The 16081-nt window shown below is 40.4% G+C and overlaps 1 protein-coding gene and 1 pseudogene across 2 annotated transcripts in view; both read right to left on the minus strand.

Annotated features, from left to right (window-relative positions):
• Positions 1-1935: 1935 nt before the first annotated feature.
• The window catches only part of LOC135094626 (Y+L amino acid transporter 2-like), a 19356-nt pseudogene continuing 5210 nt past the window's right edge, over positions 1936-16081 (minus strand).
• Positions 10732-16081, minus strand: part of LOC135094752 (uncharacterized) — a 5928-nt gene continuing 578 nt past the window's right edge. The window contains exons 1-4 of one of the 2 annotated variants that reach the window (XR_010263961.1): positions 13550-16081; positions 13024-13281; positions 11096-12158; positions 10732-10817 (exon numbers count right to left, since the gene is read on the minus strand). The exon at positions 13550-16081 is cut by the window's right edge and continues 578 nt beyond it. Coding sequence is in view for 1 of the 2 variants with exons in the window: in XM_063995097.1 (XP_063851167.1) it covers positions 11472-12158; positions 13024-13281; positions 13550-14698 (2094 nt within the window). In the remaining variant the exon portion in view is untranslated. Of the gene's footprint in view, positions 12159-13023; positions 13282-13549 lie in introns of both variants that reach the window. The other variant, XM_063995097.1, reaches the window with a different exon arrangement.

Raw genomic sequence — 16081 nt, forward strand, 5'->3', positions numbered from 1 at the left:
AATGATCCTCACTCTATACAACCCCTTGGTCCGTCACCTCCAAAGCACTACCCGACCAAGCGGCCTTGAGAGAAAGGGAGAGAAGGACGCCAGGACGGGCACCAGTGGCGCAACACCGCGACAGTGAGGCGGATCCTCTAGACCACTGCTTCCCAACCTTTTATAAGCTCATGGACCTTCAAGGGAGCTTTTGAGATATTTATGTATCCTAACACATAGGATAATGAATTACAAAAAAAAAAAAATAAATAAATAAATAAATAAAAAATACATGGTTTCAAGACTGAAAAATATAAATTAAAGTAGCACGTCTCTGTTTTAATAATAAAAAAAATAATCAACCCATCCTACATAACTGTTTTATAAGTACTAGATGTACTATAAAGCAAAATGCTACAACTCAAAACCTGTGAGGCGCGAGTTGCGTCCAAGTGTAATATACAATACGCTAATTTGTAATATTTTAATTTAAGATTAAATTAATTTCTTACATGACACAATTTGCTTCATGTATATGTATTAGAGTACCACTGTGCACTCTAATACATACTGGCCATGTCATGTACATGCTACATGACACACAATTTTGTTTCTAAAACATCTTTGCCTACTGTGCACTCTTACATGCACTAGCCATGTCATGTACCCAATTATTTCCAAGTATCCTTTGAAAACATCATGCGCCCTAGGGTGCACCATGTACCCAGTTTGACTATCACTCTAGACTACCACCTAAATATAGGTCAGGGTTGGCGGGAACGAGGGAGGGGCGGGGAGGCATCCCCAGCGGGGATACCGAGGCAGCGGGAGGAAGGCCACTGCCAGGCCAAGTCAGCTGTACTAGTTTTAGGGAATGGACACAAACCTTACCAGATGTGGTCGAAGGGCAGATGGTCCATCAGGAGGCGGCAGAGAGGAGCAGTTCATGGCCTCACCGGCTCTGGTGGCAGTAGCAGCCGGCTGATCACCATTACAGTCTGGCGCCCATCAGCTGGCTGTCCGGCACATGTGCACCACCCACGGCCTTAACGACAGAGTACACCTCTGGCCACAGGAGAAGAACAACGAGACGTCCTTGCACGTCAACGACTCAGGCGAGAAAGACAAGCATTGATGTCACTCCTCACGACCAAGTACACTGCGCAGTGCGCACACGAGACAGCTATCGTGGTGTCCGTCCGGAATCCGGCTTCGTTCCAACTTTGGATTCGGATTATTCATGTTTGGACTGCATTGGTTTTAATATATATACACCATGATGGGTATTTTATCATCTGAGGTAAAGCAACATTATAATGAACATGTCCACGACCTCCTAGCTTCGCTCATTTCACCAGTTCACTACGGTTTTCAATCCTCGCCTTCTGTTCTTGAATATTACCAACCACCGCTTGTTTTATGTTTGGCCATCCTTTGACATCGCTAGACAAATATTTTAACTCATACGACAGAAACAGCAGAAATAATGATTCACGATACCCGCCATGTTCACGAGGAACCACCTCAACCAAGGAATGTAGACGATATGTAGAATTCTTGACCTCCACCAAACCATGGATCCCTGGTGGGTCACACTGCACCATGCTACACAGAATGCCTTGGATCACAACTTTAGATGGATCCCCCATGAATAGAGGCATCTTAGTGGGGGGTCTGCACTCCAGCAAGGGAGGGAGACAAATCCCACAGCTCCTCTCCTCTCGGCCCGGGAGTCGAATCCTCATCCTCTCAGCTGTGAGCCAATGGAACGTGTTGCGTGACATGTCTCAACTTACTCATCTCAAGGAAGCTCAAGTCTGTAGCTTCCTTGGATTTAAACCATAATTATGATCTCTAAACTCTACAGAGAGAATAGCTGGTACGGCTAGAGTCCAGAAAGATTCGCATGACACACACACACATACACACACTTGATGACAATCAAACAAGCTAGCAGTAAAAAAGGCACATTTATTTCATTCTTAAAAACATGGTAACAATGAAGTGACATGTTGATGCCTGGCGGACACATTGCCTCATTTGCTCCTAGAAAAATATGCTTTACACATCATTACCCACTGTTGGGCCAAAACTACTCTCTCTCTCTCTCTCTCTCACCAATGAGCAAAATATATCTGATTTGCCACCGGACATGAATACAACTACATATCTATAATTACACACACACACACACGAACACACACATTAATTAAAGCCCAGCATGGTCTTGATGATAATGAAAAGGATAATAAAATAAAAAGTTTAATGAGTGATCATAAAGTATGCATGAATTTTCTTGTCTTTCAGCACCATAAATGCCCAGAAAAAAATAAGATAAATTATGAAATACACACACACACACACACACACACACACACACACACACACACACACACACACACACACACACACACACACACACACACACACACACCCCTCATTTGTCCCATGCAGAGATGAAAAGATGTACATTTATTTCCTTTTCTTCATCGTGTCACTCATGAGCAGGAGGTAAATTCCCTACAAGGCAGAGGTGCAGGAAGTGGCTGGCCACCAGAGGGGAAGACAGGAGCATTGTCAAGGAGGCAAGCCTAGCTGATAACAAAGGCTTGTGCCAAAGCTAACCAATTTATAATTGTCGTGAGGCTTCTTGGCTGCTCCAGTGACTATGAGTGTCACACCAGCTGTCACCTCACCCCAGGACTGCCTCCACACAGCACAGCCTGGAGTTAGGCCATGTTCATTCATCCTGTTGGTCTAGTCTGGTCAGAGGTCATGTAATTTGCCACACTCACTCCCAGTGTTTAGCATTTCCCTCAATCTTAACTCCTGTGACCTCCTTAGCATCTGTCACCTGTTATATTTGTGAGGAGAGTCTGTGGATTATTGGACTTAATACTAAGGGAAAATGTTAAAGACAATGGGAAAAAATGTGGGACAATAAAACATTTTTGACTGATAACACCACCATGCACAGGTCTCACATACACCTGCTGAGCAAGGCATAAGGGGAATAGCACTAGGATTCCCATCAAAACATTCAAGGTACACAACTCTTTACCCATTGAGCTATGAGTACAATGATAGCTGTAGCCCAAGAGGAGTTTGGTCAACCTTCAGTGTTCAATCACTAAACTTCCCTAACAGGACTGCCTCATTGTCTCAGCAACTGTGGTACTCCCAACATCTGGATCTGCCAACAAATAAGCTCATGTGGTGCCAGTTAACATCCATCCAGCACATACTCATCCAGAATGGCCCACACAGCTGCCAGACAGTCACACGCTTGAGGCTTCCCATCACCACTGTGAGGTCCAGACAGGCAGTAAGCAAAGACCAGGACTAACAACCCTCTTGGTGAAAACCTAAAAATCAAAATACCTAAAACAGATATGTAATACTCTCACTTACTTTCTGTTATCTCTATGTACAATTGGAATACTATTCAATTTATCTGAAAATTGCACCTTCAAGTATTTCTTGGGTTCAGAACCAATTTCAAATTATCAGCTAAAGTGGTGCAAAATCAGCCTATGACCAAAATACAATAACTAATAAATAATGTATAAAACCTTCAATATTCCCCTTCTGAAAAGTATCACAGATTACAAAGAGCATATCCAGGCTGACAAATCTGCTGCTGTGTTGCTTTTGCCACATGTGTGTGTGCATGTTGTCATCACTGACAACAGTTCACACCATACAGCTGCCCCCCCAAGGTCCATCAGTATACACACACACACACACAAGCCACTTGAGCAAAAATACAAACAGATCACCAAGGATCCAGCAGCAGCAACAGTAACAGCAGTTCAGAGGGGATTAAAGTAGGAAACATTTCTGATATCCATTGTCTACCAGCAGTGTGATTTGCCATGATGCACAGAACCATAACCAAGTGGATAAAATATGTGAAGGCTGTATGATATGATGACACACACACACACACACACACACACACACACACACACACACGTGCGTTTCTTGGCAGCTGTGGTAGGGCAGCAGCAGCAGTAGCAGCAGCAGTGATGGTAGTAATGGTAGAGGAGGTGCAGTCAGTCACTCCTCACTCAGTTTTCAGATACGAAGAGCAACTGTGTCCAAACAGTGAGTTGGTCTGTTGGAAGGACACAGGACAATGTCAGTTTTGGATGTGTGGACACCAGGTCAGGTGATGCTGTGTGAGGGAATGGATAGTTTAATTCTCTGTACTTTTTGTGAGAATGTCTGCTTAGTATAGAGATAGATGCACATAAATTTATAAAGCTTGAGACTAAGATGTAAAAAAGTACTGAGAATGTTATTACATTATTATATGAATGAAAGTATGGATGTATATTCCTTGCTCCAGCTGTTGGTGAGTGAATAGATGGCACTGAAATAGTTTAATGTAAGAAGGTGGTAAACCATACTGTTCATCATTTATTTTCTTGCCAAGGAAAATATGGCAAACAGTGAATATTACTCACATTATCAAGAAATATTCAAGAAAGATGGAAAAGAAAGCCCTAGTCTTTCAGTGCCCCTCCACAAGTAAGGGCTCATTCATACCACTCAGTATTGTCTTGCTACTATTTTGTGGCACACTGGCCTAACATCCCATGAACAAAAGGACAACCATAAACAGACCACTCACCAAGTGCTGTTCTGACAATTTTTGGCTTGTTCTGCCAGTACACAAAGAGGAAGTAGGCAGGCACCCCAGAGCCAGTGATGAGCAGGTCCATGCCCACCTCATATGGCCGCACATACAGTGGGAGAAACACCAGGAAGCCACACACCAGCAGGAAGGTGATGGGAACGATGATGTTCACCTGCACAGAGAGGGAGGCGTTGTAGTCTTGTGGCATCTGTGTCCTGTTCTAATTATCAGCATGCCATTTGTCTATATATTTAGTATAATTTCTGTGACAACTATGTCCTCTTTCAGCTACACACACACAGCCTTCTCAGAGCAAAGTGGTTTGTCTGTTGTTCAACAGATCATCATGATAATTATACATTTCAACTATAAATAAGCTCTGAGGAGGTAGTATGTATTGATGTGGTGGTTGTGTGGCAGCAGTGGTGCCTAACTCATGTTGGCGATGCATTTATTGATACATTTTCTTTATTTCTCACTAATTCATCTAGGGTGACACAGCTTGCCTAGTTCAGCTTTCAGTGAACAGACTTAATGAAACAGGTTTTCCTGTAAAGGCAGCCATGAGACCAAGTTGTTGGGGATTGACTCCCTGGGCCAGCACTCTCACACAGCAGGCCATGATTCATGAAACTGGTAATGCACCAGTGTGGGGTTTTCACCTCTCCTTTCAGATCAATTGCTGTTGTTCCCAAGTAACATCCTATTCTTTTTCTCCTGCTAACCCTATTTTTTTCCTGCTTCTCCTCTTTCAGTCTTTTTTTCTTATCCTGTTATTCCATCTTCTTCCATTGCTCCATTTTCTAAGGCTGAATCATCATCATAATCCCATTCCCATATTGAGTTGTGAGAAACACACACACACACACACACACACACACACACACACACACACACACACACACACACACACACAACAAATAAATAAATAAACAAATAACAATAAATGAATAAAAAAAATATATATAAATAAATAAAAATAAAACCACAGGCAGATCATAATCACAGCCACCACTGCTGTCTGGTGCTCACCTTGATGGGCCGCTCCATGTCAGGGTATTTCCAGCACATGTACAGCAGAATGGCGATACTGCACAGGATGAATGAACTCTCTACAAAGCTGGCGTAGTCAATGAGGCGGTAGATGTCCGTGGTGGAGAGGTAGACCAGTGACAACAGGCCCTGGAAGAGGAAGGAGAGGAGGTGGAGGTGAGTCTTTGTGAATATTCCAAGCTGTGGTTAAAATGGAATGCCTTGTCAACCTCTCATTCGGTAAGACAAACTGTTAATGACTGAGTGAAGGAGAGCATGAAGGGGCATTACAGGCAGTTGTGCCAGATCTCATCATGTGGGGCTGTGGCACCAGGTACTTTGAACTAGTCCCACATGCTTTTGTTCTGATACAGAAGGTGATTACAAGAAAATAATAGACAAACTGCATTTAGACAAATATTCACTTTTAGACGCACCAAGCTAACTAAACATTCCAACCTAAATTTATTTTCTTCATTTGTGAGGATGTGTTCTGTCTGACTGAATAATATATAAAAACTGTGTGTTTGTGTGTGTGTGTGTGTGTGTGTGTGTGTGTGTGTGTATGTAAATCTATTAATAACTCGAGGAAAACTCATCAATCACTTTTCATACAAATACATCAACTTGGAAACTAAAGACTGATGAAGTTAAGAACTAAAAAATGTTTGTGTAGGTAAGCAATAATGTACACATAAGTACATTCACTTCCATACTTCTTTCCATCTGTCAAAATATTAGCTCACACTGCACATCCTGAGGGGACACCATAAGAACCATGATGCATGCTCACACACACACACACACACACACACACACACACACACACACACACACACAGTAGTAGTGGTAGTAGTATTTTACTGACAAAAAAAACATTGAAAATAACAAAAAATTATGTTGTTTTTGTCCAACTTCAAAAGAAAGGTGTCACACATACTGTTTTAAAATACATAAAAGCCACAGCAATGAATCTGTTAATGACAATAATAAAAAACCTATAAACACACACACACACACATAGCATTGCACAATGTCTTACCAGGAAGATGAGAGAAGACATTGGAGTGTTGCATTTGCAGTTGATGAGAGCAAGGTTGTCTGGGAAGTGGCCTTGTCTTGCACCCACGAAGCACAGCCTATTGGAGTGTTGCATTTGCAGTTGACGAGAGCAAGGTTGTCGGGGAAGTGGCCTTGTCTTGCACCCACGAAGCACAGCCTATTGGAGTGTTGCATTTGCAGTTGATGAGAGCAAGGTTGTCTGGGAAGTGGCCTTGTCTTGCACCCACGAAGCACAGCCTGTCAACATCATTAAGCTGGTGAGTGGGGTATTACTACCAGTCATAACTTGTGCTCTAAATCTGACAGAGAGTAGAGGGAGTGTATGAAAGGAATGGATTGTGGAGCTCATGGAAATCTTGCAATCAAGTATATCTAAATTCTTGAATAAAGTGGATTCTCTGTTAAAATAAATAAGATAACTTTAGAATTGAACTCCATCATCATTAGTGGTTATAACTGAAGCAGGAAATCTCTTAATATAGCACAGTGGTATTTTCACCAAACACTACAGCTATTCATATATGACAGAAAACCTGAACGCAGGAGTATAACACCAGATGTGAGTCTAGGTATGAGAGAGAGAGAGAGAGAGAGAGAGAGAGAGAGAGAGAGAGAGAGAGAGAGAGAGAGAGAGAGAGAGAGAGAGAGAGAGAGAGAGAGAGAGAGAGAGAGAGAGAGAGAGAGAGAGAGAGAGAGAGAGAGAGAGAGAGAATTTTCTTATGTTTCTTATAATTGATGGATGACAATGAAAGATAGAAATAGATGTGTCAGTATGTTCCCTGCATGGACTGCCACATGTAGGCCTGATGGCTTCTTTTATAAGTTCTCTTAGTTTTCTTAATTGTGTTTTGAATTAAGAAAGCCTAAATTCCTCAGTCAAAAAGAGCTAGACAATCCTGAAGTGAAGTAGTATGCATTTGTGGTTATGATGAGTCAAGTGTATGAGAGGAAGAGCAGTCAAATTTTCTCCAGACCCTGATGTTGATGCCTTGCCTTGCCTATCTACCCTGAAGGATAAAACAAGCCTGGTATAGAGATAGATAGCCTGAGATGTGTGGATGTAGTGGGATTTAGCTAGTTTTCCCTATCTAAGAGCAGGTGGTCAGGAAGAGTGATGAATCAGCTGGGAAAATTATATATATATTACATCAACAAACAAAATAGGTGGTGAATAGATGAAAATAGATCCGAAATGCTAGCAGGAGCAACACCCACCTGGAGGAAGTCATGATGTGCACTGAGAGACCACCAAAGGCTGAGAGGGCCACCAGCAAGGGCATCACCCAGCTGCTGCTGCTCATTAGACGGTCAGCAAAGGTCTGTCATCAAGGCAACAACAACAACTAAGGTTATGTTCTGTAACACTGACCATTAGCTTGGATAGCGTGTGATAAAATTATTAAAAAACAATGGGGAGAAAATTTACAAAGGTAAGTAATTTTCATATTATATAATGCTTGAAGTCTGCTGCTGCTAGATAAGCCAAACTTAATATTAATGATAATTCCTGATTATTGTCTTTTCCTCTAACATAAATACACTATGGTATACTAATAGGAGAACCAAAATATCTAAGCTATTACATATAATTGTAAAGTTTAAAGAATGGACTCAAAACACTAGAAAAGTCAGAGCAATGTCTGCTATAATTACGTTCTCTATAAAAGTAATTACCGAATGATCTAACTTATCTATCACTTGTGCCACAACAGTCACATGGTGCCATCAACAACACAATGCAAATTACTCATGGAAGCTGTCAATGGTGTACTCACAACAGCAATGGCATCAGAGGCCAGCATGTCGAGGGGAGAGCACAGCCAGGCAGGCAACATTGGCCATCACGTAGACCAGCGTCACCAGTGGCAGGGAGATGTAGATGGCCCGGGGCAGGTTACTGTGGGCAGGGTGTGATGTTAACAGGACTGGTGGTGACTGGTGGTGATATCTGATCATTGAGTTCCTTGTATTTCTCAAAATTAATTATGTACTAACAGGACACAACCTTCACAATGTTGCTCATATTCTAGTGAAGCTGTTCTTAATTATTTCTTGTGAAGATGTAATATATAGAAAACCTATAATGTGAACAAGATATTACTATTTCCTTCACATAAATTTATACAAAAATAGTTATACAGAATCCAAGGAAGGAACAAAAATACTTTATGAGGAAAACACTGTAACCAATGAAACAATATTTGTCACTCCAACAAAGAAATCAAAATAATACAAAAAAAGAAAGGAAATCTGCATTCATGATACCTTTAGGTGGCATGTTAATTTGGTACAAAGACATATAGATCATTTGCAAAATATACAAGTCCAAAATGGAAAAAGATGATTCACATATTACGATTTATAGATAACAGATAAAAAGCAAAGGTATATGCTTAAAAAGATAAACCATTCTGTCACAACTCTACAAAGAAGTATGCTCTCCACTACAAAACAGCAAGAAATTAATCTATCATAAATGAGCGAGGTAAACCTGACTAGAGCTTGAACCCAAATCTGACAACCCAAAAGGACAAGTTTTTACTGCTTGGACCATAAAGGGAAGCACCTCACAGTCAGTCCTGCTTTGCCTTGTGTTTGTGTCTTGTCACAGTAAAGCTTGAGGCAAGGCCTACAAACCAGCTGGTGTGAGTGGCAGTGTGGTGCCAAGTGAGGGAGAGACGGTACTCACACAAATGGGTTCTTCAGCTCCTCCGTCATGAAGTTGAGGTAGTTCCATCCAGCATAGAAAAATATGCCTGAGTAGAAGGAGACAGCTATCTCGCCTGGCTCAGTGCTGGTGCCCTGGAAGGAGTTGTGAAAGTTCCCAGTGTTGCCTGAAAAGTGGAGGTGAAGATTATTATGATGTAGATTTTTTTTTTTTTTCTTTTTGTACTTCAGAAAGACTATTAAGAATTTTTAATGTGTTCTGGAACTTGGATTTTTCACATATTGACTGTAAAGAATCAATAAAAGCACAATAAAGCAAAGTTCTATGCATAAAAATGGCTTACTAACAAGACTTAAACAAGGGTTAAAATAGAAAGCCATAGGAAACATGAACACATATAACTGAAGGCACTAAAGAATGATTAGATTGGTGTGCTACTACAATTAACAAGATTTCACAACAGGATCAATCAAACTTGCTATGTGAGGTCTCAGACAAATATGATTTTGTTCTATCCCTACAAAAAATAAAGTAAACATCAGTCTTTTAAATATACTTAATAGCTATGGGATACAAGACTCCCCAAAATTAATATAATGTAGACTGACACCTGACTGACTGACTGGCTGATGGCATTGCAGTGAAGGGCAACGCTGCTAAAGACACATTGACTCACTCACTCACTGGCTCACTTGTTCAAACACTCACCCATGCAAAGGTGGACGATGCCAGCAATGATGACAATGAGCAATGCACCAATCTTGGTCACCATGAAGAAATCCTGCAGCTTGGTGGTGACTCCTACATTCCAGCAATTCAGTGCTGTCAGGAAGCCTGGATGGGGAGGACACAGTGACAGTCAAATATTAAAAAACTACACAACTCTAAACAGAATAAGAAATAATAAACAATGACTTTCATTATTACAGAGAACCATAATATACATAATATAGTAAATCTGTCAAAAGAAACTCTGTATGATGTAATATTTATAAAAGCATAAGAACTGGTCAAAACCTTTTTAATGTGTTTTTTGATGGACCACAACCTATAATGTATATATATACTGTATATATTTTTCTTGGTGCAGTAAAAAATATCTATATATCTAAAGATGAAAAGATGCTAGAATTATAAGAATGAAAAAAAAATAAATATATATATAAAAATAAATAAATAAATAAAACAATGTGTGTGTGTGTGTGTGTGTGTGTGTGTTTACCTAGTTTACCTAGTTGTGGTTTATGGGAGGGGAGTAATCTCATAATATCCTATCTCTGTATATATCCAGTTTGGTCTTAAAAGCATGGACAGTTGTAGAGCGGGGATTGGTACAGAAACTTGCAGACAGGTGCCGTGAGTTTATTTGCGGGCGCTGTTCACAGGCGCAGTTAGATTCCCCAGACACGGTCACAGCAAGTATACAACAGAGGCCTGCCAACAACCAATTAAGTGAATACGAAATCCTACACGAATTTAGCGGACACATCACAAGCTGTAATATAAACATGGTCTGGAAATATTATACTAATCCAACTCCATAGAAAATCATGTTTCTATTAAATATCACCAACAAGGTACATTCACAATAAGTACTTAACAAGATCACCCAAATACTTTTAACTGTAGTCACATACACTTACATGTTCATCAAAGTTAATACTAAGTAAATATATCATAATCACAATACCATCATAATACAAAGTGCTTACCCAAACTCCAGGTGGTGCTTAAATCACAATAAAGGAAAACCATTGCAGGCGTGGGTGTGCGATGTTTTAGGTAGGCGTCCAGTCAGCCGAATGACCGAGCAGAGTTGCCAGGTCGTGGACTGATATCCCGCGCCATTCCATCCCAAAACCCGCCCAAAACCCGCGACCTCGGTCACAAAAAACAGCCCAAAAGCAGCCCAAAATTAGAATTATCAGTAGTATGATGCTCAAGACGACTGAGACGTATAGCTATATCATAACAGGAAAAAAAATATTTGACAAATTATGTACCTTTATTAACATTAATGCCTACCTAATTATACTTTACATGCTAGAGTATATTAACATACATGCTATATGTTTATTTTCAGTACATTTATACATCAGGCACCTCAACATACTCATGCTCATCAACATTGGTATAGATGTCCTTTGTGAACATTGACAGCATTTCCTGTGTGGGGTCGAACTCCCTACAACACATGTTGTTTCTATTCATGAATGCACGTACATGTAATGTGTTTTCTAGACTCTTGTGTTGCATCCTGTTCCTAAGTTTATTCTTTATCAAGTTCATTTGGGAAAAAACCCGTTCAACAGAGGCATTGCTAATGGGCAGCGAAAGCATGGACAGAGCAAACTGCCCTACCTCCTTAAAATCCCGCTCCCCTGAGGCGTCCTGGTGGCTGTGAACAGTTAACCAAAACTTTTCGGAGTCGTTTATCACATCTTTTGGCCAGCTGACAGTTGCAAGTCTTTGCCACTGCCCGTCGAGCTTACCAATATCCCCCGAATATTTTGGTAAGAAAGACAGCTCCTGCAGTCTTGGTTTCCTCACTCCGAGAACGGTTTCTGGGGTCAGGGCATCCAAGCTCTGGAGATGGTTAATATTTGATAGAAGCCTTTGCTGCAGCTCCTGAAGAAGCTTCATCAGGAAGTCACGCCCGTGCTTCTTAACGGTGTGAACAATTCCGCTGTCCAACCTGCTCTGACCCAGTTCGATGTAGAACTTCACACCGAAGTCCACAGCTTCCAGCGGCAGATGGTTCCGTTCGTCGTTCACCTATAAATATAATAATAATAATAATAATAATAATAATAATAATAATAATAATAATAGATGTGAAGAACCGAAATGAGAAGAGGGAAGGAAGAGAGAAGAGCTAGGATAAGATTAGAATAGGAAGAAGGGAGGATAAGGAGGGGAGACGTGAATGTTTACTCCTACACCGACCGTTATCAGGGCCCATTAACAACATGTCAGAGCAGCTCCTCGTCTAATAGGAATAGGTTGAAGGTCAGCCTCGAAGAAAAACAATAGCCTGAGTACATAGAGTTGTGCCAATGCTGTGAGACAACAATATAACAATACTACTACTACTACTACCGCTACTACTACTACTACTACCACTACCACTACTACTACTACTACTACTACTACTACTACTACTAATAATAATAATAATAATGTTTAATGATTTGAAAAAGTGGCAATAATGGCACTATAGTCTGTTCATTTTATGAAATCCGTTCAAGGTGGGGCACATTCTGGAATTCCCATGAGTGCGACCGCCAATTATCAGATTAACAGTACAGACCCACCACCCACCTGTTAATCTCTCTCTCTCTCTCTCTCTCTCTCTCTCTCTCTCTCTCATTATTATTATTATTATTATTATTATTATTACCATTATTATTATTGTTACTATTATTATTATTATTATTATTATTATTATTATTATTAATCAGGTAGTGTGCAAAAAAAGTCGATATTAATCATAAACAAATACTACTACTACTACTACTATACTACTACTACTACTATACTATTACTACTACTACTACTACTACTACTACTACTACTACCATTATTCGTAATATTATTACAGAAAACTAAATCGTGTTAAATAAACACATTTGCTACTTACATCATAATCTGCCACAGCTTTCCACGTGCAGAAAGTTCGCGGCATCATGAGTCGCTGGAGAATGGACTTGTAGAGGGACATCAAATCTTCCAGGAGTCTGTTGGCATTGCACCGGTCTGACTCAAACAATTTGTTAACCCGGTTGACCTGGGACACCACAGGCTGCAGAAAAGCCAAGTACAACTTGTTGGCAGGATCTGAGTACATCTGGTACAACAAATCGGCAGTGTAGTTCTTCTCCTCCTCATCTTTGGATATCTGGAAGAAGTTACATATTATTATTATTATTATTATTATTATTATTATTATTATTATTATTTTATAACTACTTTATGAAGTATGTTATCTTAGACAATGTAATACCTACTTAAGGTTAATCTCTCTCTCTCTCTCTCTCTCTCTCTCTCTCTCTCTCTCTCTCTCTCCCTCCACACACACACACACTAAACAATCAGAGGTTAAGGGGATGGGCAAATGCGTATATACAAGTAATTCAAGTGGGTTACATGAACGATAATTAACTTACCTCAAAATGGAGTTTCAGCTCATCATACTGCTCCAGAATCCTTGTTATACATGGTGCAATAGCCAGCCATCGCGTCCCTGACAACTTCAGCAACTTCAGTGGTTGTTCTCCCACGTTGATTGTAGAATAGAGTTCTGCATACTTTTGTTGACGAAGCGTGCTGTGTGAAAAATATCTATATGTCTGTGACACCATGAATTCAAGGTGAGAGGGCAACTTTCGCATTGCATATGACGTACATAAATGCAATGAATGACATATGCATTTGATGTGTGTCACGTGTGGGTTTAATGCACAAAATCTTGACATAACAGAGTTGTGTGTCCCGCACATAGTGTTGCATCCATCAGTTGCCAAACCATTGCATTTTTTGACGTTCAGTTTGGCATGATTTTCTATGAAGTCAAGTAAAGATGTTGTGACCACCTCAGCTGTGCCCCTTTCCAATTCCACCAAACCCAAGAACGAAGTGATAATTCTCTTCTTTGAGTAGCTGGGATAGCGAACAACAACACACAGTTTCTTTTTTGTGGTGATGTCTGTGCTTTCATCAATTATCAATGAGTAATCATTATCACCGATATCACTGCATAGTTCCTTCAGCATAGAGGGTCCCAGTACTTTGTTTATAAGTGCTGTGCACTTCGTTCTATGTAGTGAGATTTCCTTATTTGAAATTTTTCCCACAACTTCAGCCAGGTGATCAATAGTGTTTATGCTTGAATGGCAAGCAATGTGAGCTGCTAATATCAGTTCACAAATTTTCATGCTGTTATTGGCATTTGTTTTTCTAATGCCGGATTGAAATAATGTTCTCATGTTTGAAAATGGGGCTGCATTTTTTCTGTGCTTTTCAGTTGAGCTATGACTGACAAGGTCACTGTGATGGGCTCTAATTGTTGTTTTGCAGAACTTGCACGCTGCAACAGAGTCATCACCAGGCACACCAGAAATCCATTCTCTGAGACCATCTTCTTTTTCCCATTCTTTCTTGTATTTCTTGCCGTACTTAGCCCACTTGCCCATTTTCACTGCACGACAGAGAGTAAACTGTTTCTGATAGCCAAGGTGCTGGTTGTGACTGTGTGGTGGTTGAAGAGAGACTGCTGGCTTCATCATCATACTGTCCAGGTCACGGGGATAGGTCATGCGACGGTGTTAACGAGGTCGTGCCCTCATGATAAATACTGATAATCCCCCTGGGGAGAGGGGAAAGAGGTCACACCCAGGCAGATGGCCAGGCGCGTCAGGTATCGTCACCTGACAACACACCTGGCGTGGCGCTGTGCCTGAGCTTGTGAAAAAACGATATAAAATAATTTTTCCAATATAAAAAGCCCAAAATACCGCGTACTACAATAAAAACAGCCCAAGAAACCGCCAACCCGCGAATACCATTTTCTTCCCGCCAATTAGAGACGTCGCAGTGAGGCTGGTAGATACCTATCAGCGCCAGCATTTTTAATTGTCTCCGATTTCGTGGTGCAAAGGGGTGACTTAGCCAAATTTGAAATCGATGTGCAGGAAAAGTACAGCATGAATTGCTGCACAAGTGTATCTAAAATTAAAAACATAACCCTTAATATTAATATTCATACTTACTGGTGTATGATAAGGCTTTGTTAATTGAATTATAAGATAAAACTAAAAATAGGTAATGAATTTTTTTTAAGTAAGTATAAACAGTAAAAATAAAAGGATGTTGACTTCGGCTTGTGCATTTTATCTGGGAATGTTGAAAAATATCAGATATCACTGACACGTCCTGTATATGAAAGTAATCAGTGAAATAAAAAAAAGAACAGCACCGCTGGCGGACGTACGACGTACTTATCTTGATCATGATTCTTCAGTTAAAGAAAGTGCCGCGCGCCGTTAGGGAGTGTAAAGTGTAAACAATAGCCTCTCAGTTTTGCCGATACAAAGGCCTTTACTTTGCTTTACTATATCCAGAATAGGGTATAGCTCGTTCTTTCAAGAATTTTCTTAATTCCGCTGTAGTCCATGATTGTGGCGGTGATGTATCCATTGTGCAGGGTAGTCGAGTGTCTGTGTTTAGGTTTGCTCGCTGCCCAAGTACCCGAGGATAGTGATCGTACCGCAAAAATAAAGTCTCTGATACAAAATTATATTTTCTTTACATTAAATGGATTTGCCTGTTGTTTAGTACATGGAAATGCAAGTATATATTAGTATACTTCCATTGAGGTCAGTAGAAAATTACAGATTGCCTGCCTTGATACACTTATAGGCTCTTTTAAGAATATTATCTGAAATTATGAATAGAAGCTCAAACAATGTCATGTGCTGTCAGTTATCACGAAATTAATTGACTTAAAATTCAGACGCATTACTGTGCAACGATACACCTTTGTAAGCTTGTAAAACCTTGCCCCAAAAAGTATTTATTTTCCGGCGAGAATTAAAAATTCTGGCGCTATCTGGTATCAAAACGCTCACTGCGACGTCTCTAATTCCAATGAAAAATAGCCCAATTGGGCGGGAAAACCGCGGTTTACACCTCACTGGGTA

This window comes from Scylla paramamosain, chromosome 46 (genome assembly GCF_035594125.1).
Source record: "Scylla paramamosain isolate STU-SP2022 chromosome 46, ASM3559412v1, whole genome shotgun sequence".
Classification (NCBI taxonomy): domain Eukaryota; kingdom Metazoa; phylum Arthropoda; class Malacostraca; order Decapoda; family Portunidae; genus Scylla; species Scylla paramamosain.